At 46.0% G+C, this 20,000-nt stretch overlaps 1 protein-coding gene across 1 annotated transcript in view; it reads right to left on the bottom strand.

Moving 5' to 3' along the window:
• Window positions 1-20,000, bottom strand: part of col27a1b (collagen, type XXVII, alpha 1b) — a 48,702-nt gene that overhangs the window by 7,295 nt on the left and 21,407 nt on the right. The window contains exons 12-43 of the mRNA XM_084468900.1: window positions 19,965-20,000; window positions 19,796-19,849; window positions 19,323-19,376; window positions 18,219-18,272; window positions 18,058-18,111; window positions 17,102-17,146; window positions 16,095-16,148; window positions 15,832-15,876; window positions 15,097-15,150; window positions 14,543-14,596; window positions 13,225-13,278; window positions 12,685-12,738; window positions 10,713-10,766; window positions 9,939-9,983; window positions 9,356-9,400; window positions 9,170-9,223; window positions 8,443-8,496; window positions 8,274-8,327; window positions 7,826-7,879; window positions 7,540-7,593; window positions 5,855-5,962; window positions 5,698-5,751; window positions 5,330-5,437; window positions 5,191-5,244; window positions 4,712-4,765; window positions 3,692-3,748; window positions 3,541-3,594; window positions 2,951-3,004; window positions 1,288-1,341; window positions 967-1,020; window positions 411-518; window positions 71-178 (exon numbers count right to left, since the gene is read on the bottom strand). The exon at window positions 19,965-20,000 is cut by the window's right edge and continues 18 nt beyond it. Coding sequence (XP_084325026.1) covers window positions 71-178; window positions 411-518; window positions 967-1,020; window positions 1,288-1,341; window positions 2,951-3,004; window positions 3,541-3,594; window positions 3,692-3,748; window positions 4,712-4,765; window positions 5,191-5,244; window positions 5,330-5,437; window positions 5,698-5,751; window positions 5,855-5,962; window positions 7,540-7,593; window positions 7,826-7,879; window positions 8,274-8,327; window positions 8,443-8,496; window positions 9,170-9,223; window positions 9,356-9,400; window positions 9,939-9,983; window positions 10,713-10,766; window positions 12,685-12,738; window positions 13,225-13,278; window positions 14,543-14,596; window positions 15,097-15,150; window positions 15,832-15,876; window positions 16,095-16,148; window positions 17,102-17,146; window positions 18,058-18,111; window positions 18,219-18,272; window positions 19,323-19,376; window positions 19,796-19,849; window positions 19,965-20,000 — 1,893 coding nt within the window. The remainder of the gene's footprint in view (window positions 1-70; window positions 179-410; window positions 519-966; window positions 1,021-1,287; window positions 1,342-2,950; window positions 3,005-3,540; window positions 3,595-3,691; window positions 3,749-4,711; window positions 4,766-5,190; window positions 5,245-5,329; window positions 5,438-5,697; window positions 5,752-5,854; window positions 5,963-7,539; window positions 7,594-7,825; window positions 7,880-8,273; window positions 8,328-8,442; window positions 8,497-9,169; window positions 9,224-9,355; window positions 9,401-9,938; window positions 9,984-10,712; window positions 10,767-12,684; window positions 12,739-13,224; window positions 13,279-14,542; window positions 14,597-15,096; window positions 15,151-15,831; window positions 15,877-16,094; window positions 16,149-17,101; window positions 17,147-18,057; window positions 18,112-18,218; window positions 18,273-19,322; window positions 19,377-19,795; window positions 19,850-19,964) is intronic.

Genomic DNA, 20,000 nt, shown 5'->3' with positions numbered 1-20,000 from the left:
CAGCCCATTAGGACATCCAGCGGACCGGTCGGATCCGGACTCCTCTCCCGTCTCCTCCCCTCCGTCTCACCTTGGCGCCGAACGAGCCCTGGCTGCCAGGCAGCCCCGGGACGCCCGCCTTCCCCTGCAGGCCCGCCTTGCCAGCCAAACCGATGGGTCCATCGCCTCCCTGCTCCCCCTGATGATCACCACGCAGATGGTGGTGATGAAGAGCGGCACGGATATGATGATGACGATGATGATGATGATGATGAGGACAAAGATGACGATGATGACGATGATGACGATGATGATGATGACGATGGTGGGGAGGACGACGATAGACATGGTAGAAAGGAGCACATTGATTATGGGTTCCTGTCTCCGCTGCTCGTCAGTGACGTCGGAGGCTTCAAAGGGAGCTCTCTTGCCTTGTTTCCTTTGCCGCCGTCGGTACCAGGGGCCCCGTCCATCCCCGAGGGCCCCTCTAGGCCCTCTCTGCCCAGCACGCCCCGGGGGCCCGCTGGACCCTCCGGCCCCTAGGAGGAGAACCAACACATGTCCCACATCACAGTCGCATGTATGAAGAGTACCTCTTCATACATGTTTTGCATCATCAACTCCATTTCCCTAAAGAAAACGTAATTGTATAATACATTATATAATTGTATGATACATTACACAATTGTTTTACAGCCATTGCTTTAATTGTCAAGCAATGGTATAGGTTGTTGGGAGTTTTAGTTTGAGACTTGATGCCTCTTACTACCGTAGTCCATCCAGCTTTTGGCTGGACACAACCTTTGCTGTTGATTATATTGTAGATACTGTAGATTTACTGGCTCTTTCTTGCCATTCAGTGTCTCAGCTGCATCCTTTAAGATGAAGGTAGTTTCGCTCTGTGTAACGTATCAAGTTAAACACAAAACCAGTAGGAACAAGCACAATCCCCCAGTTAACACAGTAATGACCGGTGTCTCTGCTCACCGGGGGTCCGCTGCTCCCAGACAGTCCTCTCTGCCCCGCCTTCCCCTCCTTGCCCTGGAGTAGAGCAGAGAGAATCATCAGCCACAGAGCCACATGCGTGTGAGTCCAGCGACAAGCATGTGTGCGGCGTGTTGCGATATGATAAGATAAGAACTATTTCATCCCATACATGAGAATTTCACTTGGAATATTGGCGGCCCATGGAATACAAAAATATGCAATAATAAAAAAAAGAAAGTTAAAGTATGTCCAACATACATACAGTACAAACATAAAAAATACAGATACACACAATAGAAACAACGACCCTTTGGTCCTTACCTGGTGACCTTTGGACCCCTTCAGCCCTCCCTGTCCGCGGGGTCCGGCGTGGCCCTGAGGATGAGGGTCGTTGTGTTGGTTAGAGTCGGATTGACTTTCATGTGAGTGTTAGCCAACGAGTATCCATAGCATTAGGTGGTAACTCGCACATTTTCACATCAAAGCAATTAAACACAAACACCAAATTAAGCAATCATCCAATCAACACTGACTAACAGGCTAGCCAGAGGAAACATGACCATAGGGAGGAACATAACTACAATTAAAGGGGAACTGTCACACTCTGCTTTTTCCTAATACACAAAGTTGCGCTCATTGCCGACTGTTGGAAGTAGTCTTCAACAGGTGCTGATAAAAATTGATTGGTAATTTATTTCAATAGGGCAGAATAATTCATTCATTTATCAGTTGTGTTCAATTAGGATTGCTACGGAGCGGGGCCAGGCCTGCAGCTGTCGGTGTCTCTCACCATCCCACAGGGAGCCAATCAACCCAGCCCTGATAAACCAAACCACACGGCCCACATGCAAACGCAAATTGGCCGGTGCTGAAATTACTCTTTTATAAATAACTCATTTTCTTCTCTTGTCACTGCAACCTTTTTCGCATCATGAAAATATTGAAAATATCTTGAAAATATCAGTAATAGTTTTTTAGTCAATGAGTCATAGCTAGCTAGAAGCATACGAGACACAGCTAGCTTAAGTTAACTAAAGCTAGGGTTCTTCTAACCCTAGCTAGAAGAACAATGAGACATTTGCTAGCTAGAAACATCATGTGAAAAAGCATAAGCATAAAGCATAAGCAGTCCCAAAAACAAGGTTCATTCAACCTGACCAGCCTTATGAGCCTTATGTCTAGTAAACATAACAACTTAAAGTTGAATTAGCCTCATCTCAATATTTATGTCTGATTTAATATTGGCAAATAAATTATAGATTCAGAAATTATCATTAAATGCACATAGGCTACAGATGTGCATTTATTTTTAATTTTTTATGTGCTGCAGTCCCCCAGCCCCCTACGTTCAGAGAGGAACTGTAAGAGACTGCGGTCTGCAACATCAACTCTGTTTCCAAAAGTTGGACCATTGACGCCATCACCATAGATCCTGAACCAGTGATGCAGATGGTTCAACTTTTCTGCGATTTCTCCCCCAGAAGCGGAGTTGATGTTGCAGACAGAGCTTTGTTCTCCCAGCTCCGTTTGAAGCAGCACCGTCTCATATTAGAAAACAGCGGAGCATGATGGTTCCCCTTCAACTATTCATTGCACAAAAGAAAACAAAAAAAGTATGAATAATGGAGGTATGATGCAATTGGAAGAAATTTCTAATTAACGTCCCTTCAAGCAAGAAAGGTCTTCAGGCATCAGCTGGATTGTGACACTCCAATTAAGCATTGGAGAACAAACAATATCAATACAATATCAATATAATAATAATAATAATAACTAAGAATTACAATAAGTTGCCTTCGCACACTTTGTGTGCTTGGCACCTAATAACAATATGTATCTCATAACACAATACCACCACACTGACCACATGATCTTTGTGTGTCTACTGTCTATACATTTATGTCATCATTTATATTATTTTGCTCAGCAGACTCTGTTGTTGTGTGGTGCGTTCATGGCGTAAAGGCAACGTACGGACACTTACAGGAGACCCCGGGGCCCCAGCTTGACCTCTGGCTCCGTCCAGCCCGGACTGGCCCTGAAACACGTTATCCCCAGAGATTAGCAGTTGGTCAGTTAGCGCCTGACGGTGAATTCAGATCCAAGTCATAAAAGGAGGTTAGACAGTACAGAGATGGGAGATTCAGGAGCAGGCTGGGGTTAGACAGTACAGAGACAGGTCATTACGTTGCATGTAGGGGTTAGACACTACAGAGACAGGTCTTTAAGGAGCAGGTAGGGGTTAGACAGTACAGAGATGGGAAATTTAGGAGCAGGTTGGGGTTAGACAGTACAAAGACATATCATTAAAGAGCAGGTTGGGGTGAGACAGTATATAGTGTAGTAGTTGCTTGGGAGTTTGACTTCCAGCCAGGTTCAAATCCCAATGTATCTTACCCTGACCCTAATTCACAGGAAGCTGACTCTTAAATGAAATGACTAATAATGAATGTATTCCACAGGGTCGGCTAGTGACAGTGTTGTTCATAAAGTAGCGTGACTCTTAACAGGGTGCTGTTCCCCTCATGGAACCACAAACAGAGGAGCAGGGTACAATACGAACTCTGGACTCACATCGTATCCTGGATCCCCCGGTTCCCCTCTGGTTCCCATGGCGCCCGGAGAACCCTGGTGGGACAGCAGAACCCATTGTTAGAACAGGTGGTGTCATCGTGCCGACAACACATGGGACCAGCGATCGGGAGGAAGAGGCGGCGTCACTCACTCTGTCCCCTGGGGCGCCCTGCGGTCCCTCCACCTTGCTGTCCTCCCCCGGGTCACCCTGACCGGGACAAAGGAACCGAGTGAGAACAGACAGCAGCAGATGGAGGAGCCACAAAGCCACGGAGGCCGCTTTGTTTACCTCATTCACAAACCGTTTCCACCGAGGGCACGTATCGTCTAATGTGGTTTCACTACCCACGGATCAAATGAACTGGCTCTCGCCCAGTGCCGTGTCAGTGGCCTTGCATCGATTGCCAAGGAACGAGGGAGGATTTATGGTCATGTGTGTTGCATCTGTAGGGTTGATTAATCCCCTTTTGTGCATTTGTTTCTTTATCATCGTCATGTGTTTTTCACATCCTAAGTTATTCAAACAAAACATTTTCCCGAGCACAATGGAAACAACCGGAGCAGCGATTGCAAAGCGTCGAGATCACTGCTGCTGACGCGCCGTTAGCGGCCTGGCGTATGTTTACCTTGATCCCAGGTGCCCTCGAACAATCACACACTTCAAAATATAATGATAAGCTTTCTTTGGCTCGGATCCAGCTTGTTCACACCGGCAGCTATTGCTTTATCCATTACAGCAGTCACTACAGCACTTTATCGATCTCTACACAGAGTTAATCATTTTGACAAAACTATTTCTTGTACTATTTAAGTCCTAGTTGCCGAAAATGATGAACCAGAAAACAGCAGAGAGAGGATGCAGGGTGATCCAGGTGCCTAATTGCATACGATGACATTTCAAGTGTTAATGAGCCGTGGCCTGCTCCCTTATTACTGCTCAGATAAGGAGTTTCTTAGTGGATACTTACAGAAGCCCAAAACCTCATTAGCTATGCAACAATGACTCCAATCTGTCAAAACAATACGACAGGGACTGTGCTGCAAAACTGTTTTTAAATGTGAGGAAATGTCATCGCTAATGCAAAACTACCCGTTCCTGTATAAAACACGCAGCAAATTAAGCTCCTATGGGCGATTGGGGCCCCGAGCAATGCATGTAAGGAGTGTGTACCTTTTCACCTTTTGGTCCAGGCGGGCCTACCGGGCCCTGTGGTCCTCTGTGTCCCTGTTGGAAGGTCAACACAGGACAAGGGTTCACAGAGAGGCTTAGTCTGATGACGGTGTAGCCGGTGTGGGAAAATTGCATTCGATTGCAGTCATTGAATAAAGGCCGGAAGAGGGATTGGGTTACGAATAACAATTAACCATGCCGACTCCGCATCGATCCGGTGATGATGATGCAAACGGGTTTGAACTGACCACAAAGTACAAGCAGTTGTTAGCCAAAAGAGTGGTCTACAGAAGAGCATTCATCGAGCTATGAGCAACTCCCAGCCTTTTTTATCTTCATTCCATCAGAGAAGATTTAAACCTTGTTTTGTACGAGGGTTTATCTCATTTCCACGATGGATCTCCGGTCTCATGGCCGTCTGTGAGGCTGGTCTGCAGCCCTATCCCTGCTGAACGTGTACAGTGTGTGCACCATCTCACCTCATACCCAGCCGCTCCCGGAGTGCCTTGTGGCCCCATCCTGCCTGGGGCCCCCTGCAGGGAGCGGATCATTAGCCCAGGTGTTGTTAGCGTTAGCATTAGTAGCATGATACGTATCTTTGGTGCATATGGTGCATACCGTGGGTCCGATGGTTCCCCTGGCCCCCTTTGGTCCGACGTGGCCCGGCTCCCCCTGCTCCCCCACGGGGCCCGTCTCACCCAGTGGCCCCTGGGGGCCCTGGCTGCCCTGGAGAGAGAACAGAGGAGCAAGCGCACCGTGAGGGGCCCCGACTCTGCGCTCACTTTGGACGACTCCTAAAAAACCTCCCGATGACCTTTTGCATGCTTTGCGTTTTATGTTTTGTCTTTTGTCTTTTCCAGAGTCCCTGCAGAGGTGACTTCATGGTTTGTTTACCGTTACGGGCGATTAAACCCTCACGCACATGAGACGACATCTTGACACGAGTATGGGAAGTCAAATATGAAAGTGACTGCAGCTTGACAAACCTTGTCTCCAGCTTTTCCTCGTTGGCCGATTGTTCCGGGTTTACCCTCTTGACCCTAGTGAAGGAACAGCAGGTGGTTGGCACACAGAAACAACAGAGTGGGTGTGTGTTTGTTTTTGGTTGCCAGGCAACGTGAAGACGTGCGCGGTGACACTCACCCTCACCCCCACCAGGCCAGGAGCCCCGGGGGGGCCTTCCTTCCCCTTGGTGCCCACCACACCCCTCTCTCCCTGGGCCCCCTCGGCCCCCACGTCGCCCGCCTCGCCCTGGAGACATAGAGCAAGAGGCACCGGTGAGCAGCCATGAAACCTAGATTATTTTAGATTATTCATTGATTTATTGAGAGCTAATAAATTAAATATATTCACAAACAAACAAACCAAAGAAAAGTTTTTTTAATTATTGCATGTGTTTTTATGTTTATTTATGGGCACACTGCACTTAAAATACTCATGAATTAATACTTACAATACACTTACTTACAAATACTACAATACTAGAGCAATACTGGTATTTTTGTAGTATTAAAGAGTGATAAGTGATACCTGTACCCTGTAAACTAAATGTACAGGTACACTTCTTCAGGTGTCAATTGGATGCCCTGAATAGTTTTCTCTCCAGGACTTTAACTGAAGCCAGACCACCAGGAATGCGATATCTCTCGCTGAGATATAACAATCCTAAACACAGTCGATCGTAACCTTATCTTGAGGTTGGTGGGCTTTTAATATCAGCCAGATACAATAGCAACACACCTCTGGAGTCGTCGAAACAGGCTAGATGTAGCATCTAACCCAGAATGACACATCCTCCTAAAGACAGTGAACTGGTTCATCTGAGACTCATCTCCTGCTTTACTCTGTGCTTTAGTCTAGGCGTTGTAACTGACACTCTCAGCCAAAAGCTGTTTGTGGGTCTGTCTGCCATGCTTCATGAAGCTTGGCTCTGAATGACAGGCTGGCTTTTTTTTCCTTGATGTTTCTAAAAAAAAATAATTATCCAGCAATGCTTGCCAGACAGTAGATCTCCTAGAATAAAGACGCTGTCTGTTTTCACTAAAAAGTCAACAGAACGCTATTCCAATTTTGCTCAAGGCTCACAAGCAATTTGACTTGAATTGGCTTGATGAGCAGCTCAGGACATCAGGTACACATTCACAGTGTAGACCTTGTAAAAAAAACCCTCAAATTATATTAAAGTTGCAGTATGTAGGATTTAGTGGCATCTAGTGGTGAGGTTCTAGATTGCAACCAACTCACCCCCCCTGACCCCTTGCTTTCCTATGACGTAGGATGCCTGTACTGGCCTAAAAGGTGCCAGAAGGTGATTCCAAATTGATGTCATCGTGTACGACAGCATCGAGTAGCCAATGTGTCAGGTGATGAGGTGTATTTAGTTATTTAGTCTGTAAAACTTTAGGTCATAGCTTACAAGTGAGCTTATGATTATGATTATAATTTAAAAACACATCCTCTCTAGATCCGTTTGTTTGTTCTGGGCTACTGTAGAAACATGGAGGTGCAACATGGCAGTCTCCATGGAAGAGGACCCACCCCCTATGTACATACAAAAGGCTCATTCTAAGGTAACAAAAACAAAAATGATCAAACGCAAACATACTTAGGAATATTGTATTCCATCTCTGCCCAGTCAATTCCGCTAGATGCCACTCAATTCTACACATTTGACCTTTAAATGTTGCTTCTTTGGACAGTGTGTCACCATTTTCAGAATTAAGTCTGACTCCGGAAACTTCATTTGAAACCCAACAGTGGGTCACTCTGTGTATGGTGATGTCAGTGGGGTGTCAGTAATCAGTCGCCCAGGTTTCCATCCTCCCTACCTTGACTCCGTCAGGTCCACTTGCACCAACCTCCCCGTACACTCCGGCCTCTCCCTGGCAGAAGGAAACCATAACAAGTGTAACAAGAGCTTTTAATAGCTTTACAGCATAAATAAGAGAACGCTTTGATGAGCTTGTGTGAAGAGGAAGGATGGCCACTCGGGCCAGGCTAATTATTCCACTGGTTAATATAACATGCAGTACCAAAGTGAGAGGGAATATGCATAAGCACATTAAAGAGAGACTTCTGGGTCTGCGGTGAGTCAGTGATGGGTGTACTACTCACCCTCTGACCCATCAAGCCCAGCTCCCCCGGGCTTCCGATGGGACCCTCGGCCCCCTGCCAGGCAGAAGAACATCAACAACAACAACAACAACGTGTGTCAACTGCCAGACATCTCCTCATAACGGTTTGTGTATCTAGCAGCCCATTTGTATAACTGGCTGTGGATTCACAGCAGAAGAGTTGTGCTGGTAGTGGTGGAATTTGGACAGCACTTTGAATTATGGAATCCGCTCTGCAGACACTCTGTAGACAGCATGACTGTTGGCTCTAACAATACCAATAAGTATTTCTATGGCAGGCCCAGCAGCACTTTCACTTTGTTTTGCTAGCCGTTCCAATTTTTACTTTCACGCTTTGATTGTTTTCAGCCGAACTTGTGAGAGTGTTTGGCTGCTGCGTCTGACTAAAGGACTTCATGTGAATAAAGGAAGAACAGAGAGATACAGACCTTCTCTCCAGGATCACCAGGCAGCCCGCTCGCCCCCGCCCTCCCCAGCGGTCCCTGTCACAGACACACACACAGCCGGCTTTTCAAAAGGCGAGCAAACCCAGCTCGATATTAACTACACAGTGATGCGGGATGGACTCACACAAGGCTGACAGATGATGAAACTCACCTTTGGTCCCATGTCTCCGAGTGGCCCCATCGTTCCAGCGGGGCCCGCCGGCCCCTGTTGGCAGAGAAGAGGCATCAATAACAGAATAATGCTCGGCAGCGTTCACAAATCTGGGACAAACATCGTTGGATGTTTAAAAGAAAAAGTAGAATAGAGTGCAGAATGGCATTGAGCCGGTATGGATTGTGAGAGGTAGCTTTATCTGGGCGGTGGAATGCCCGGGGGTAATTGGGCCGATGCTTCAGTGGGAGATAGTAAAAGGCATTCAGTTATGGAGATACAGTCAGGCTACGATAAATCTGCCTTTGCAGGAAGTGGACGGTGTAAATCAAGTTGAGTCTGATTCATCCCTTTGTAGATCTTGGACAGAATGGGGGAAAAAGGATTAGTCTCTCTCTCTCGGCTCTTCAAGCGAGCAGTAGTCTGAGGGATTGGGAGGATCCAGCAGTGATTAAGATGTTGTCAAGCTGAGGAACTGGCGAAGAGGAAAGGTCTGTGGTGGTTGTGAGCAGGCAAGACGTTTGGAGCTACTGTTAGTGCTTTTTTATGAGAAACAATGGGCGCCCAGATCCATGGTAAAACCAGACATTCCCAAAGAGGAGGAACAGTTAAGAACGTTTGGGAGGGAGGGCTTCTAGAACATTCTCTCCAACAGTGTATCAAAGTATCAGGATCTTCACCAATGAGGGAGGCCAGCCTGCCGACAGCTGGGTGACTGGGAACTTACTGGCTCTCCTGCAAAGCCCTTGGCCCCAGGAGGTCCTGATGGTCCCTGGATTCCCTGGGAGGAAAACATCAGCCGTTTAGACCACACACACAGTGCAGTCAATTGATTGGGATTTAAACCCATGTCATAGACATTCTCATCCCAAAATCAGTTTTGACTAATCCACAAAAGAACTGCATCACTTACTGGAAATCCCTTTGGTCCCGATTCCCCTCGCTCGCCGATCTTCCCCTTTGGCAGAACAGCAGACAGACACAGTAATTACTTATGGCGAATTATGGCGGAGGCTTAAGACATGTCAACACGAATTATGTTAATTCTGCACTATGTAAGTTTTCCTACTTCAGTCAGTTACTCCATCAAAAAATGTTTGACCTAGAACGTTTCTCGAGAATAAAACAAACCCATCCACGAGTCAATACATCCAGGGAATCTTTCTCTATGAATCGATTCATTCTGGTCCACTAACCCCCCCCCCCCCCCCCCCCCAATAAGATGTCTTGTCATTTGGCATTTGCTTAGAGTTTTAAGTATTTTTCTGGTTTAAAATGTTAAAAAAAGATTCCAGTGGTTCCTGGCTTGAAAGAATGAATTTGTAATGGTTTCCATGGTAAATAAAGTCTTGACATCACTCAGAAGTGTCCAGATTTTCAGACAACCATTATGGCGACAACTCAAACCACGAGAGGGCGCTAACAGGAGAAGAAACATAGTGCAGCTTTAAAACAGGCTACTGATGGATACAGAGTGATAAGGGGACTATTCTTACCATCTGTCCAGGGAACCCAGGTTTTCCAGGGGGACCATCCGGGCCCTGCAAGAACAACCAACAGAAGCGGTCCTTTAATGTCCTCCAAAAGAGTCGTGATGTTCCCAATTATGTCCCCATAACAACTGTTTCCCATACCCTAGGATGGGAATTGAAGGCTGGGAATTCATTTATGAGAATGTTAAGTCCTGAGTAAAGTGTTTGTTTTCTGTAAAATTTGGTAACAAGCGATCTTCAAAGATAGCCCGGACCGTAAAATATGCTTTTGCAAGACGTATGTTGTGTTTCCGCTGTTGGACTGTATTGTTGGTTATCTCCAAACAGAATCCATACTATTTGATGTGTGCTCATTGCGGAAATATCATATGAATTGATTATGTGTTGATACATTGAATTAAAAGCATTTTTATGGATGAATGTACAAAAGTGAGTGCTGTGATTTATCACAGTGAACTATAATGTTTTGATCTGTTTTTATTATTTTTCACATTAATAACATCAAATGTGTGTTTGTCTGCGATCACTAAAGGCCTTAAAATCTACAGCTCATTAACACATTTTCATTTTACATTCATTGTAAAAACATTACCAATAGATCAACTGATGCAAGATGACTTGATCATCACATAATGAAACAATCATAAAATGGCAACACCAAGGTCATAGAGTGATATTAGACACATTAATCGAAAGGTATTGACTATGAATTTAAAAGTGATGAGTCAACGTTTTTAGCTAAGTAAGCTATGTTTGACCTTTTGACCTCCTCCTTACCATCACTCCAGCAGAGCCCTTCCCTCCCAGCAGACCATAGGGACCCACAGGGCCCTAGGGATGATGACAGGATGGGATTAGTACATATATCACTCTATTTTACTTATTTAAAGTACATAACACTAACTATAGATATCATAAATACTCTCAAAGTGTGACGGAAAATGTGATCCGAATAACAACATTACAAATGACATGGCCATTTTTAAGTGAATTGAATATACCTTGGTATGCATTCTCTCTACGCCAATAGAGCTCCCCTCCTCTCCCCAACTGAATGTTAGCTAGCATTTGATTGGTCAGCACAGCCATTTCTCCTCTCAGTCTGCCTCATCATTCACAGCCCTTAATTGATCTGTCCAATGTTAGGGAGAAACTGGTCAGTGATAACCATGTTTCTGTGTAGTGTCGCGTTCATATCGTGTACGAAGCAAACAACGATTCAAACTGGGGAAGATAGAGTAAAAGTCAAGGTTTCTTATTTTCGCCTGATGTTTGGGAAGATTCCCTTGCCCTTTGGAGTAACGAAGGTTAGCGGGTGACGCTATTAATAACGTCAAAGGAAATGGACACTAAGGAAGAATACAGAAGGAGAACATATATTTTCTTCATCCAATACTCTCCATCACTTTATTTCCATGATCCCACATGACACGACTGCGGTATTTGGCGCCTGCACACTGGAGATATTGTACAGTGAAGCCTGGGCCCTTCTGGAAAGGTCATGGCTTGGTCCGGAGCATTCTGCTGACTCATCCTCGCCTCTCAAATTAAGCCAAACAGTGGCTTCACAGACTCTTCCCACCGAACATGAAAGCCATGGAAGCTTATGAGGCTTGTTTAGCCAAGCACTCGTACAGCCAGCCCAAATGTAAGCACACCATGTATTCTGTCAACCCTCAACGCAGCTTACAAATTAGCTCTGTTACTGTTGGAGCGGTGAGGAGAGATGTGCTTTAGATGTATTTCTACTGTGATGCACTGTGTATCTGCTGTAACAGTCTGTTATTAACTAGCATAAGTCTTCGCAGAACATGATGAAATTATAGCACCAATAGAATGCCATAGATCTGCATTCTGATGACATTATGTGTGTAGTTTATCTTTATTCGGTCTTAATAAGAAAATACACTTCTTTATGTTGAATATGGGATTGTATTGTGTAGTAGTAGTTCTTTGTTCCTCAACAAAAAATACTTTTTGGTTAGACATGTGTGTGTTGTTAATAGCTCTTAACTACATTTTGCTTTCAAAATGTCGTCATGCAATTTTAAGCAATTATAGTTATTAAATCCGAAATGGGTGTCTTCCCATGATGTCAACGGACCCATATAAAAGCCATCCACAAGATGAAATAGCCTAATTACACCACTTACTCGTGTAAGATCAATAATTCATTCAGACCCAAAACCCTTGTGTGGCGAGGGCTATTTTCCCAGGGTATGACGCAGATGTTTCGGAGAAGCACAGCTAGCGGTGGATTTACGGCTGTTTAAAGACACCGCCGGGGTCATATATTTGGGGGTACAGGAGCTGCGGGGTGTTGTCTGAAGTGCTAAAGTGAGGTTAACGACGGACTTTGTTTCTCCTGAGCTCATTTGCTTCAAAGAGTCCCCCGAACGATAGTTCAGAACGCTGTTAAGATTTGCTTCACACATATACAGAGCAGACGAGTTTTTGTGTTTGCGGAATGGCGAATAGCTAATTGACCATGTGTGACCGAATTAATACTCTCAATTATTTATGAGTACAACTAGTTAGTAGAACTCCAGCAGACGCTTTCATCCAGAGCCCCTCACTGGGACTTCAGAGACGTGTCATTAAGGGAGAGGGGGTAGGTGTCAACGATGCCAGTTATCGTGGATATTGGGGATGGAACCCGATGCCTTTGCGCAGGGAATCAAACCACCTTAACCACTCCACTCCACTCCATCCTAAATGATAACATAACAAACAAAATAATGTTTCTTACCCTGAGTCCTTTGGGTCCTCTGGCACCAATGGACCCCTGAGAACCAGGCCGGCCCTAAAGCAACGAGCGGGAGAAATCGATTAGAGACCGACGCATCCTGTCACCCCACATGTCTTTGTTGTGAGTCAAACACATCCACAGCTCATGCATTTTTCATGTATCTGTTTTTTTTAAAAGTGGGCCGTGAACTTTCATCCAGTTTTGCACGACACTCAGGTTCAGCTTAAAAGAAGAAAGAAGCCTCAGTCTCATTCCTCTTGACGTCAACACCGACTAAAACTCACCACAGAACACTTCCTGCTTTCATGTGAACAAATCTTCAGAAATGCAACAACAACAAGAACGGCATCAAGGCAAGCGAGCGAAACAGATTAAGGAGAAAAATGAATGAAAACCCAAACGGTTTTGTGAGTAAAAGGGTCAAACAACACGGAGAGGAGAGGAATAATAGCAAGCAGGGTGGAAGGGCGGCTCAGCGCTGAACCGAAGAGACCAGCCGGGGGGGCAGGGGAGGGGTCCCCAAACAGACGGTTCACCCACTGGGAAGCCTTGCTCTCCGGGGGCCCCGCCCTGTCCAGGGGAGCCAGGATGACCCTGTGGGGGGACAGGACACTCTTCAGTCTGCTGTAGTGAATACGCTGCGGTCACATCACTTTTGATATCATAGTAAATGGTACATCTATTACATAACATTTATAGAACGCTTTTCTCCCCAGTGGCCACTCTAAGCGCTTTACCATATTCCCTAACATTCACCCATTCATACACACATTCACACACCGACGGTGGTGTCCACCACTCAAGGCGACGGCCAGCTCGTCAGGAGCAGTCAGGGTGAGGGTGTCTCGCTCAGGGACACCTCGACACTCACAATCAAACTAGCAACCTTCAGGTGACCAGCCAACCCGCTCTACCTCCTGAGCCACAATGCCGCCCCTAGTGCCCTGTTTCTTATATAAATAACCTTATTTACTTCAAGAACTGGTTTGTTGAGTAAGCCTTTGTATACATTGCTTACTGCACCTAAACATGACTCCCTGACTCTCCCCTGCTGGAAGGTGTTAACGTCAGTGTTCTCACTGAAGCCACATCCTGTTCTGCAGATATGTCGTATGACATCCCCTCATGGATCAATAACTGTCCTCTCCAGAGACGGCCACCTTCCTAATCCATCGCAAACCTTCCGATTGGCTGCTGTTTTAGTACCATTTCAGAACGTATATGCCATTCCATTTTTATCATCATCATCATCACCACACACTAACACATTATCCTCATCCTCCTCACCATCCTCACCATCATCCTCATCATCACATCCTCATCATCATCATCACACTCTCATACACACGCATCTTCATCCACACCACCATCATCCTCATCCTCACCATCATCATCCTCATCATCATCATCACCATCACCATCCTCATCATCATCATCATCATCATCATCATCATCATCATCATCATTATCATCATCATCACATCTTTATCCACACCACCAAATCCTCATCATCCCATCATTCTCCTCCTCAACACCATCATCTTAATCACATCATGCCTGCCATCATCATCCTCATCTTCATCCTCACCATCACATCATCATCATCATCATCATCATCCTCATCCTCACCATCACATCATCATCCTCATCCTCACCATCACATCATCATCCTCATCCTCACCATCACATCATCATCATCATCATCATCATCATCCTCATCATCATCATCATCACATCGTCAACATCATCCTCATCAACATCACATGACCCCACATGTACCCCCCCCCCCCCCCCCCCTCCCCCAGGCAGGGCTGACAGAGCGGCCCCCAGTGGGAGGAGGACCAGACCAGCTCCTTACCGTCGCTCCCTTCACCCCCTGCGGCCCGGGAGCTCCCACCTCCCCTCGCTCGCCCTGAGGAAGAGGAGAGGAAGAGGAGGTCATCGTCAGGAGCAGAGTCAGGCAGCGTCACACATCTCATACTCCACACCGTCTCCACCCCCACCACCACCGCCACCAGGTGGTGGTGGTGGTGTTACTACTATTGCAACAACACATCATCAGTAGGTCTAACCCCAGCTCACGTTTCCTATTAGTGGGTGAACAATCCAACGCTTGGTGAATTCTGCTTCACAATGATAGGAAGAGCCGCCACCAGGTGGTGGTGGTGGTGGTGGTGGGGGTGGTGGTAGTGGTGGTGGTGGCAGGGGTGGTGGTGGTGTGGAGCAGAGATATGCCTCACACATCTCATCCTTCATCACCACCACCCCCACCGCCACTACCACCACCCCCACCACCACCACCACCACCTCCTCCACCACCAGCCCCACCACCACCACCTCCTCCACCACCACCACCATCACCACCACCACCACCACCACCACCATGACCAGCACGGCTCACAGCATGCTTACCTTTTCTCCAGCGATGCCTGGCTCCCCCACCGGTCCCAGGAACCCGGGTGGCCCCTGGTATGAGACGAAGAGAGAGAGAGAGAGAGAGAGAGAGAGAGAGAGGTCATGTTAAAATGTGTTTATATTTTCATAACACTTCATTCACTCATTTATTCACCCATTCATACACCCTTTCATTCACCCATTCATTCACCCATTCATTCACCCATGCATTCACCAATTCATTCACCCGTTCATTCACTCGTTCATTCACCTGTTCATTCACCCATTCATACACGACGGTGGTGCCGGCCAGTGAAGGCGACAGCCGGCGGTTGGGGAGCAGTGAGGGTGAGTCTCGCTCATGGACACTGGTCCATGAGCGAGCTGTGCTCAAGTCTAAGCTGTGACATTATTTATTTTTTACATGCAGACGAAATCCAACATAAAGATGTGCACACACGCCGCATTACCATTAACCAGAGCCCAAACACAAACACAGGATCAGAGAGCGGGTAATGAGAGCACATACACACACACAGACCCTCAAACACACACACAAATGCACCCGCTCACAGCAACACACACACACACACACACACACACACACACACACACACACACACACACACACACACACACACACACACACACACACTCTCATACGCACGCATGTACACACACACTGGAGGACAGAAAATACACAAAGACAAAGCACGACCGAGAGGGAGCGAGTGTTAATAAAAAGTATTCTACCTTCTCTCCGTGCGCTCCGACCTCACCACTTATGCCCGTCTCCCCCTGTGTGGGAGGACCTCATTAGCATATCTCCAACGTATTCACGCCTTCCTGCTTAAGTTCAAATAAGTGCAAATGTGCTCAGAGCCCCATTCCCCTGGCGGCGAGGGGGAATTAACATCTCATTTACACACATTCACTTAATGCATTATCATAAAAGACCTTGTTCCGCACTAAGGTGACATTGATGCTACCGCGGCGCATGCTAACGAGGCCCTGACCTTAAGGCCGTCTGGGCCGATGCTGCCTCCGAATCCCGGCCTCCCAGCTCTGCCCTGGACGGGGAGGGAAGGGGAGAGGACACACAGTCAGTGCACTGCACACACCAATCACACTCCAGGGTGCAGGCTGAAGCTCTGTTCTGATATGTACATGTACAAACACACCGAATCAAAGACTGACAGTGAAGTGACAGAGGCCTTTGTGTTTGAGCAGCTCAATGACGGGTGAAGTCGTAAAGCCCTCGCAGAGGCGCAGAGACGCCCGCTCAGGGCTCCTTGATATTCAGAGAGCCGAGTCGATCATTTAGTGTTTGTTTTGAGCACGGTTCCAGAGGGCCCGGAGCCGAGTGCCATCAACCACAGCCAGCCACGGAGAGACGTCTGACTGATCATTTGCTTGGTTCCCTGCTGTTCTTATCGTAGCGTATGGTCGACTCTATTTTTCAAACTGTTTTATGAAGAGCTGATCAAAAGTGACATGATATATTCAACAAGATCATTCATTTCATAACGCAAAAAGCTAACTTTACAGAGTAACTTTAGTTTGGCCTTTCCAAAAGACATACATAATGAATGCTGTGAAATGGTTGAAGTTCTCTTTTTCTGAGATTTCAGACCCAATAATAACCATTCACCAACTGTTTCAATTCTCAAATTCAAGTCTCAGACATCTCCTTTCTGTCTCGCGTATAGAGAGTTAGTTGTTGTTGCTTCACAGTCTCTCCCTCAGCCCCCAGTCAAGATCTTTCCCTTCACCGTGTGCATAGCAATTTCCTAACCGACATTCATGGCGATAGGAGAGAAGCCATATGTTTCGGAGAATAGCTTGAGAACAATGGACATGTTCCCGCCAAGATCTCACCACAGATCTCAACCAAGATCCCTCCTATGAGGCTGAGATCAACATGCAGACACGCGGTCCCGCTGTGTGTAGTGAGGAAGGCCTGAACCACGGTAACCCTGTAATTGGTCGAGGGCCACACGTCTCTTAACCAATGGGTGCTCACCTCTGGTCCAGATGGTCCAGCAGGCCCAGGTGGGCCCTCGTCACCCTGGCAACGAGACGAATGGGTCAGAAGATTAGAAAAAGCAGACATGAGGAGAAGCAAACTTTAATGCTCTGTGTGTTGTCTTCTCGAGTCGGGGCGTCTGCGCTTAAGCACAGGGCTTCACAGGAACTGAATGGTTTCCAAATTCATCTACTCTCTCTAAGGAAGGTCTTTGTGTTTGTTTATTAAGATGTATTTATTCATCTCATTCATTGAGCAGAAAGTGCAGGACACGAATAGGAAGGAAAAACAAGATTTAAAAATAAAATAAATGTGAAAACGACCAAGAGTAATCCTGTTCCTAGGAAGAGGTGGAGGAGAATAACGCGTCTGCGTTGCGATGGAGCTGCTCACCAGCGCCATCCGTGACCTCACGCCCACATCCGTGTCGTTAGAAGAGCTGGATGTGTGCGGACCGGCATAAGGACTAGGGGTGGGTCAAAATATCGCCACTGCGATGTATCGTCGCCCTTCTTCGTGCGATACGAGAATCGATACACTGGCGCCAAATATCAATTTCATATTTTTCAATATATATATATATTTTTGGTGGCGCTTTAGGTGGTGCTCAATTCATGAATGAAGGAGACTTGAACGGAAGTTAACTAGCCAAAGACGAGCAACTGAAAAACTCAGATTGGACCATGAATAAAAACCGAAATCCAGCACTTTACCTTTTCGTATTTTGTATTCATTTTGTATTCATCGTTTGACATATATCGTAATGTATCGTTATAGGATTGTCTAACAATGTATTGATTATTGCAGAATCGCTGTCTCGTGATATTATATTGCGGGCCATGTGTCACGTATCGTCTCGTGTTGTGAGGCACCCTGTGATTCCCACCGCTAATAAAGACCGAAAAGCAAGGTGGCCCATAATATACAGAGTCCGAGCCACTGAGACGCCTCACCTCTGGTCCTGGGATCCCGCTGGGTCCAGGTAACCCTCGGAGCCCTGCCCTACCCTGGGGAGAGATAGAGCACAACATGACGTCTGCCTCTGCAGCTCAGGGAGTTCTCCGCTAAGCATTGCTCTGTGATGGGGTGATGACAGGTCAAAGGTCAGGCTAACCTTGGGTCCCTCCGGGCCGTTGTGCCCCGGTGGGCCGAGATCCCCGGGGAACCCCTGGCGTGAGGAGGGAGAACATGAACCGTGTGAGCCGTTCCATCTTCAATTCAACCCATTGACATTTACATTCACATTCAGGGCGTTTAGCAGACGCTTTTATCCAAAGCGACTTACAATAAGTATATTTGTCAGAAGAAAGAGAAACAACAATATAACGCTGTTGGTACAGTAAGGATGTTCATAGAACCAAGTGCCAAGCACTGACAATCACTAGGTAAACCCATTCCCGTGTAGAACAGAGATAAATAGGATAAGATGCCACACCATGATAAGTCGTATTTTTAAGTGCCAGGACGTACAACATACAATAAGTGCGTACATTAAGTGCCAGGACGTACAACATACAATAAGTGAGTACATTAAGTGCCAGGACGTAGTTGATTCAACCCCCTGTTGAATCAACTTGAGATTTATATTTAAATGGACGATTATCTTAGATTAAAGGGGAACCGTCATGCTAGGCCATTCCCCCAAAACAGGAGAGTACTGCTTCATACGGTAATGGGAAAAAAACATGAACTCTGTTTCTGTGGAAAAAATCAAGAAAGTAATTTCTCAGATTTGTGTTTTGGAGAAAACATTCCGCCTACGCTCCAAGTTTGGGAATGGAGTCGATGTAGCAGACGGGAATGTTTTCCAAAACACGCGTATGAAGCGTATATATATAAATATACATACTTATTTTATGTTACTTTTATTATTATTATAATTTATTATTGTGATCTATTTATGCTGCTACTTATTTTTAACACATTTTTTATTTTTACTTATCTTTATTTACTTTATCTTGTATTGTTGCTGCTATTTATTATTATTATAATTGATTATTGTGATCTATTCATGCTGCTACTTATTTCTAACATATTTTTTATTTTTACTTATCTTTATTTACTTTATCTTGTATTGTTGCTGCTATGTGGCTATTGCGGAACAAAGCCTAAGAATTGTACTTTTGTGTACTTGTACATCACAAAAGTAACTCTGATTCTGATTCGGATACATTAGACACTAGCCAAGCGTTCCCCTTCCAGGTAGATGGTATCTTACCTCCGGGCCTGGAGGGCCAGTCAGGCCAGCAGGACCGGCGTCTCCTGGTTTCCCCTGGAAGACACAAATGTCCGTCATGGAGGATTGGTTAAGCAGCCCAGACAGACAGAGATCGGCCTCTCTGCCACGCTTTGCAAGTTCATCCAACGAGCTGCTCATAATGCTGTTATATATATGTGGGTGTTCAGGAAACAGATTTGCATTTATAGTACTTTTACTTAATCCCACCTTTCTTAATGAAGCCTACAAGGTTATCTGCAGAATCTTTTTCCAGTGTAACAAGAATATTACCGTATTTTGGGCCGCAGGACTTTCTCACTATACAAACACTATACTATAATAATGGACATTCTCAGGTTTTCTTGCACGTGATCAGACTTGAGATTCGATTTCAGACTTGGTGGAAGATCTTTCTCTCAGTAAAAGTGGACGTGGAACATTATCAGGTGTTTCTGAACTGTGGGAGACCATACCTGAGATCCAGGTTTCCCACGGGGTCCCGGTAACCCTGGCAACCCCACGATACCCTAAAAGGGGGAGTAAACCGCCTCTCTTAACCATCGAGCAGCGTTTACACAGGGCCAGGGAAAGCACCTTCATAAGGGTAATATTTGATGATTCTAATAAGAAATGAGAACATACCTTGTCGCCTTGGAAACCGTGTTCACCCTGCTCACC

The sequence above is a fragment of the Micromesistius poutassou genome, assembly GCF_964030765.1.
Source record: "Micromesistius poutassou genome assembly, chromosome: 5".
Taxonomy (NCBI): Eukaryota; Metazoa; Chordata; class Actinopteri; order Gadiformes; family Gadidae; genus Micromesistius; species Micromesistius poutassou.
This window is presented reverse-complemented; position numbering and strand designations above follow the sequence as displayed.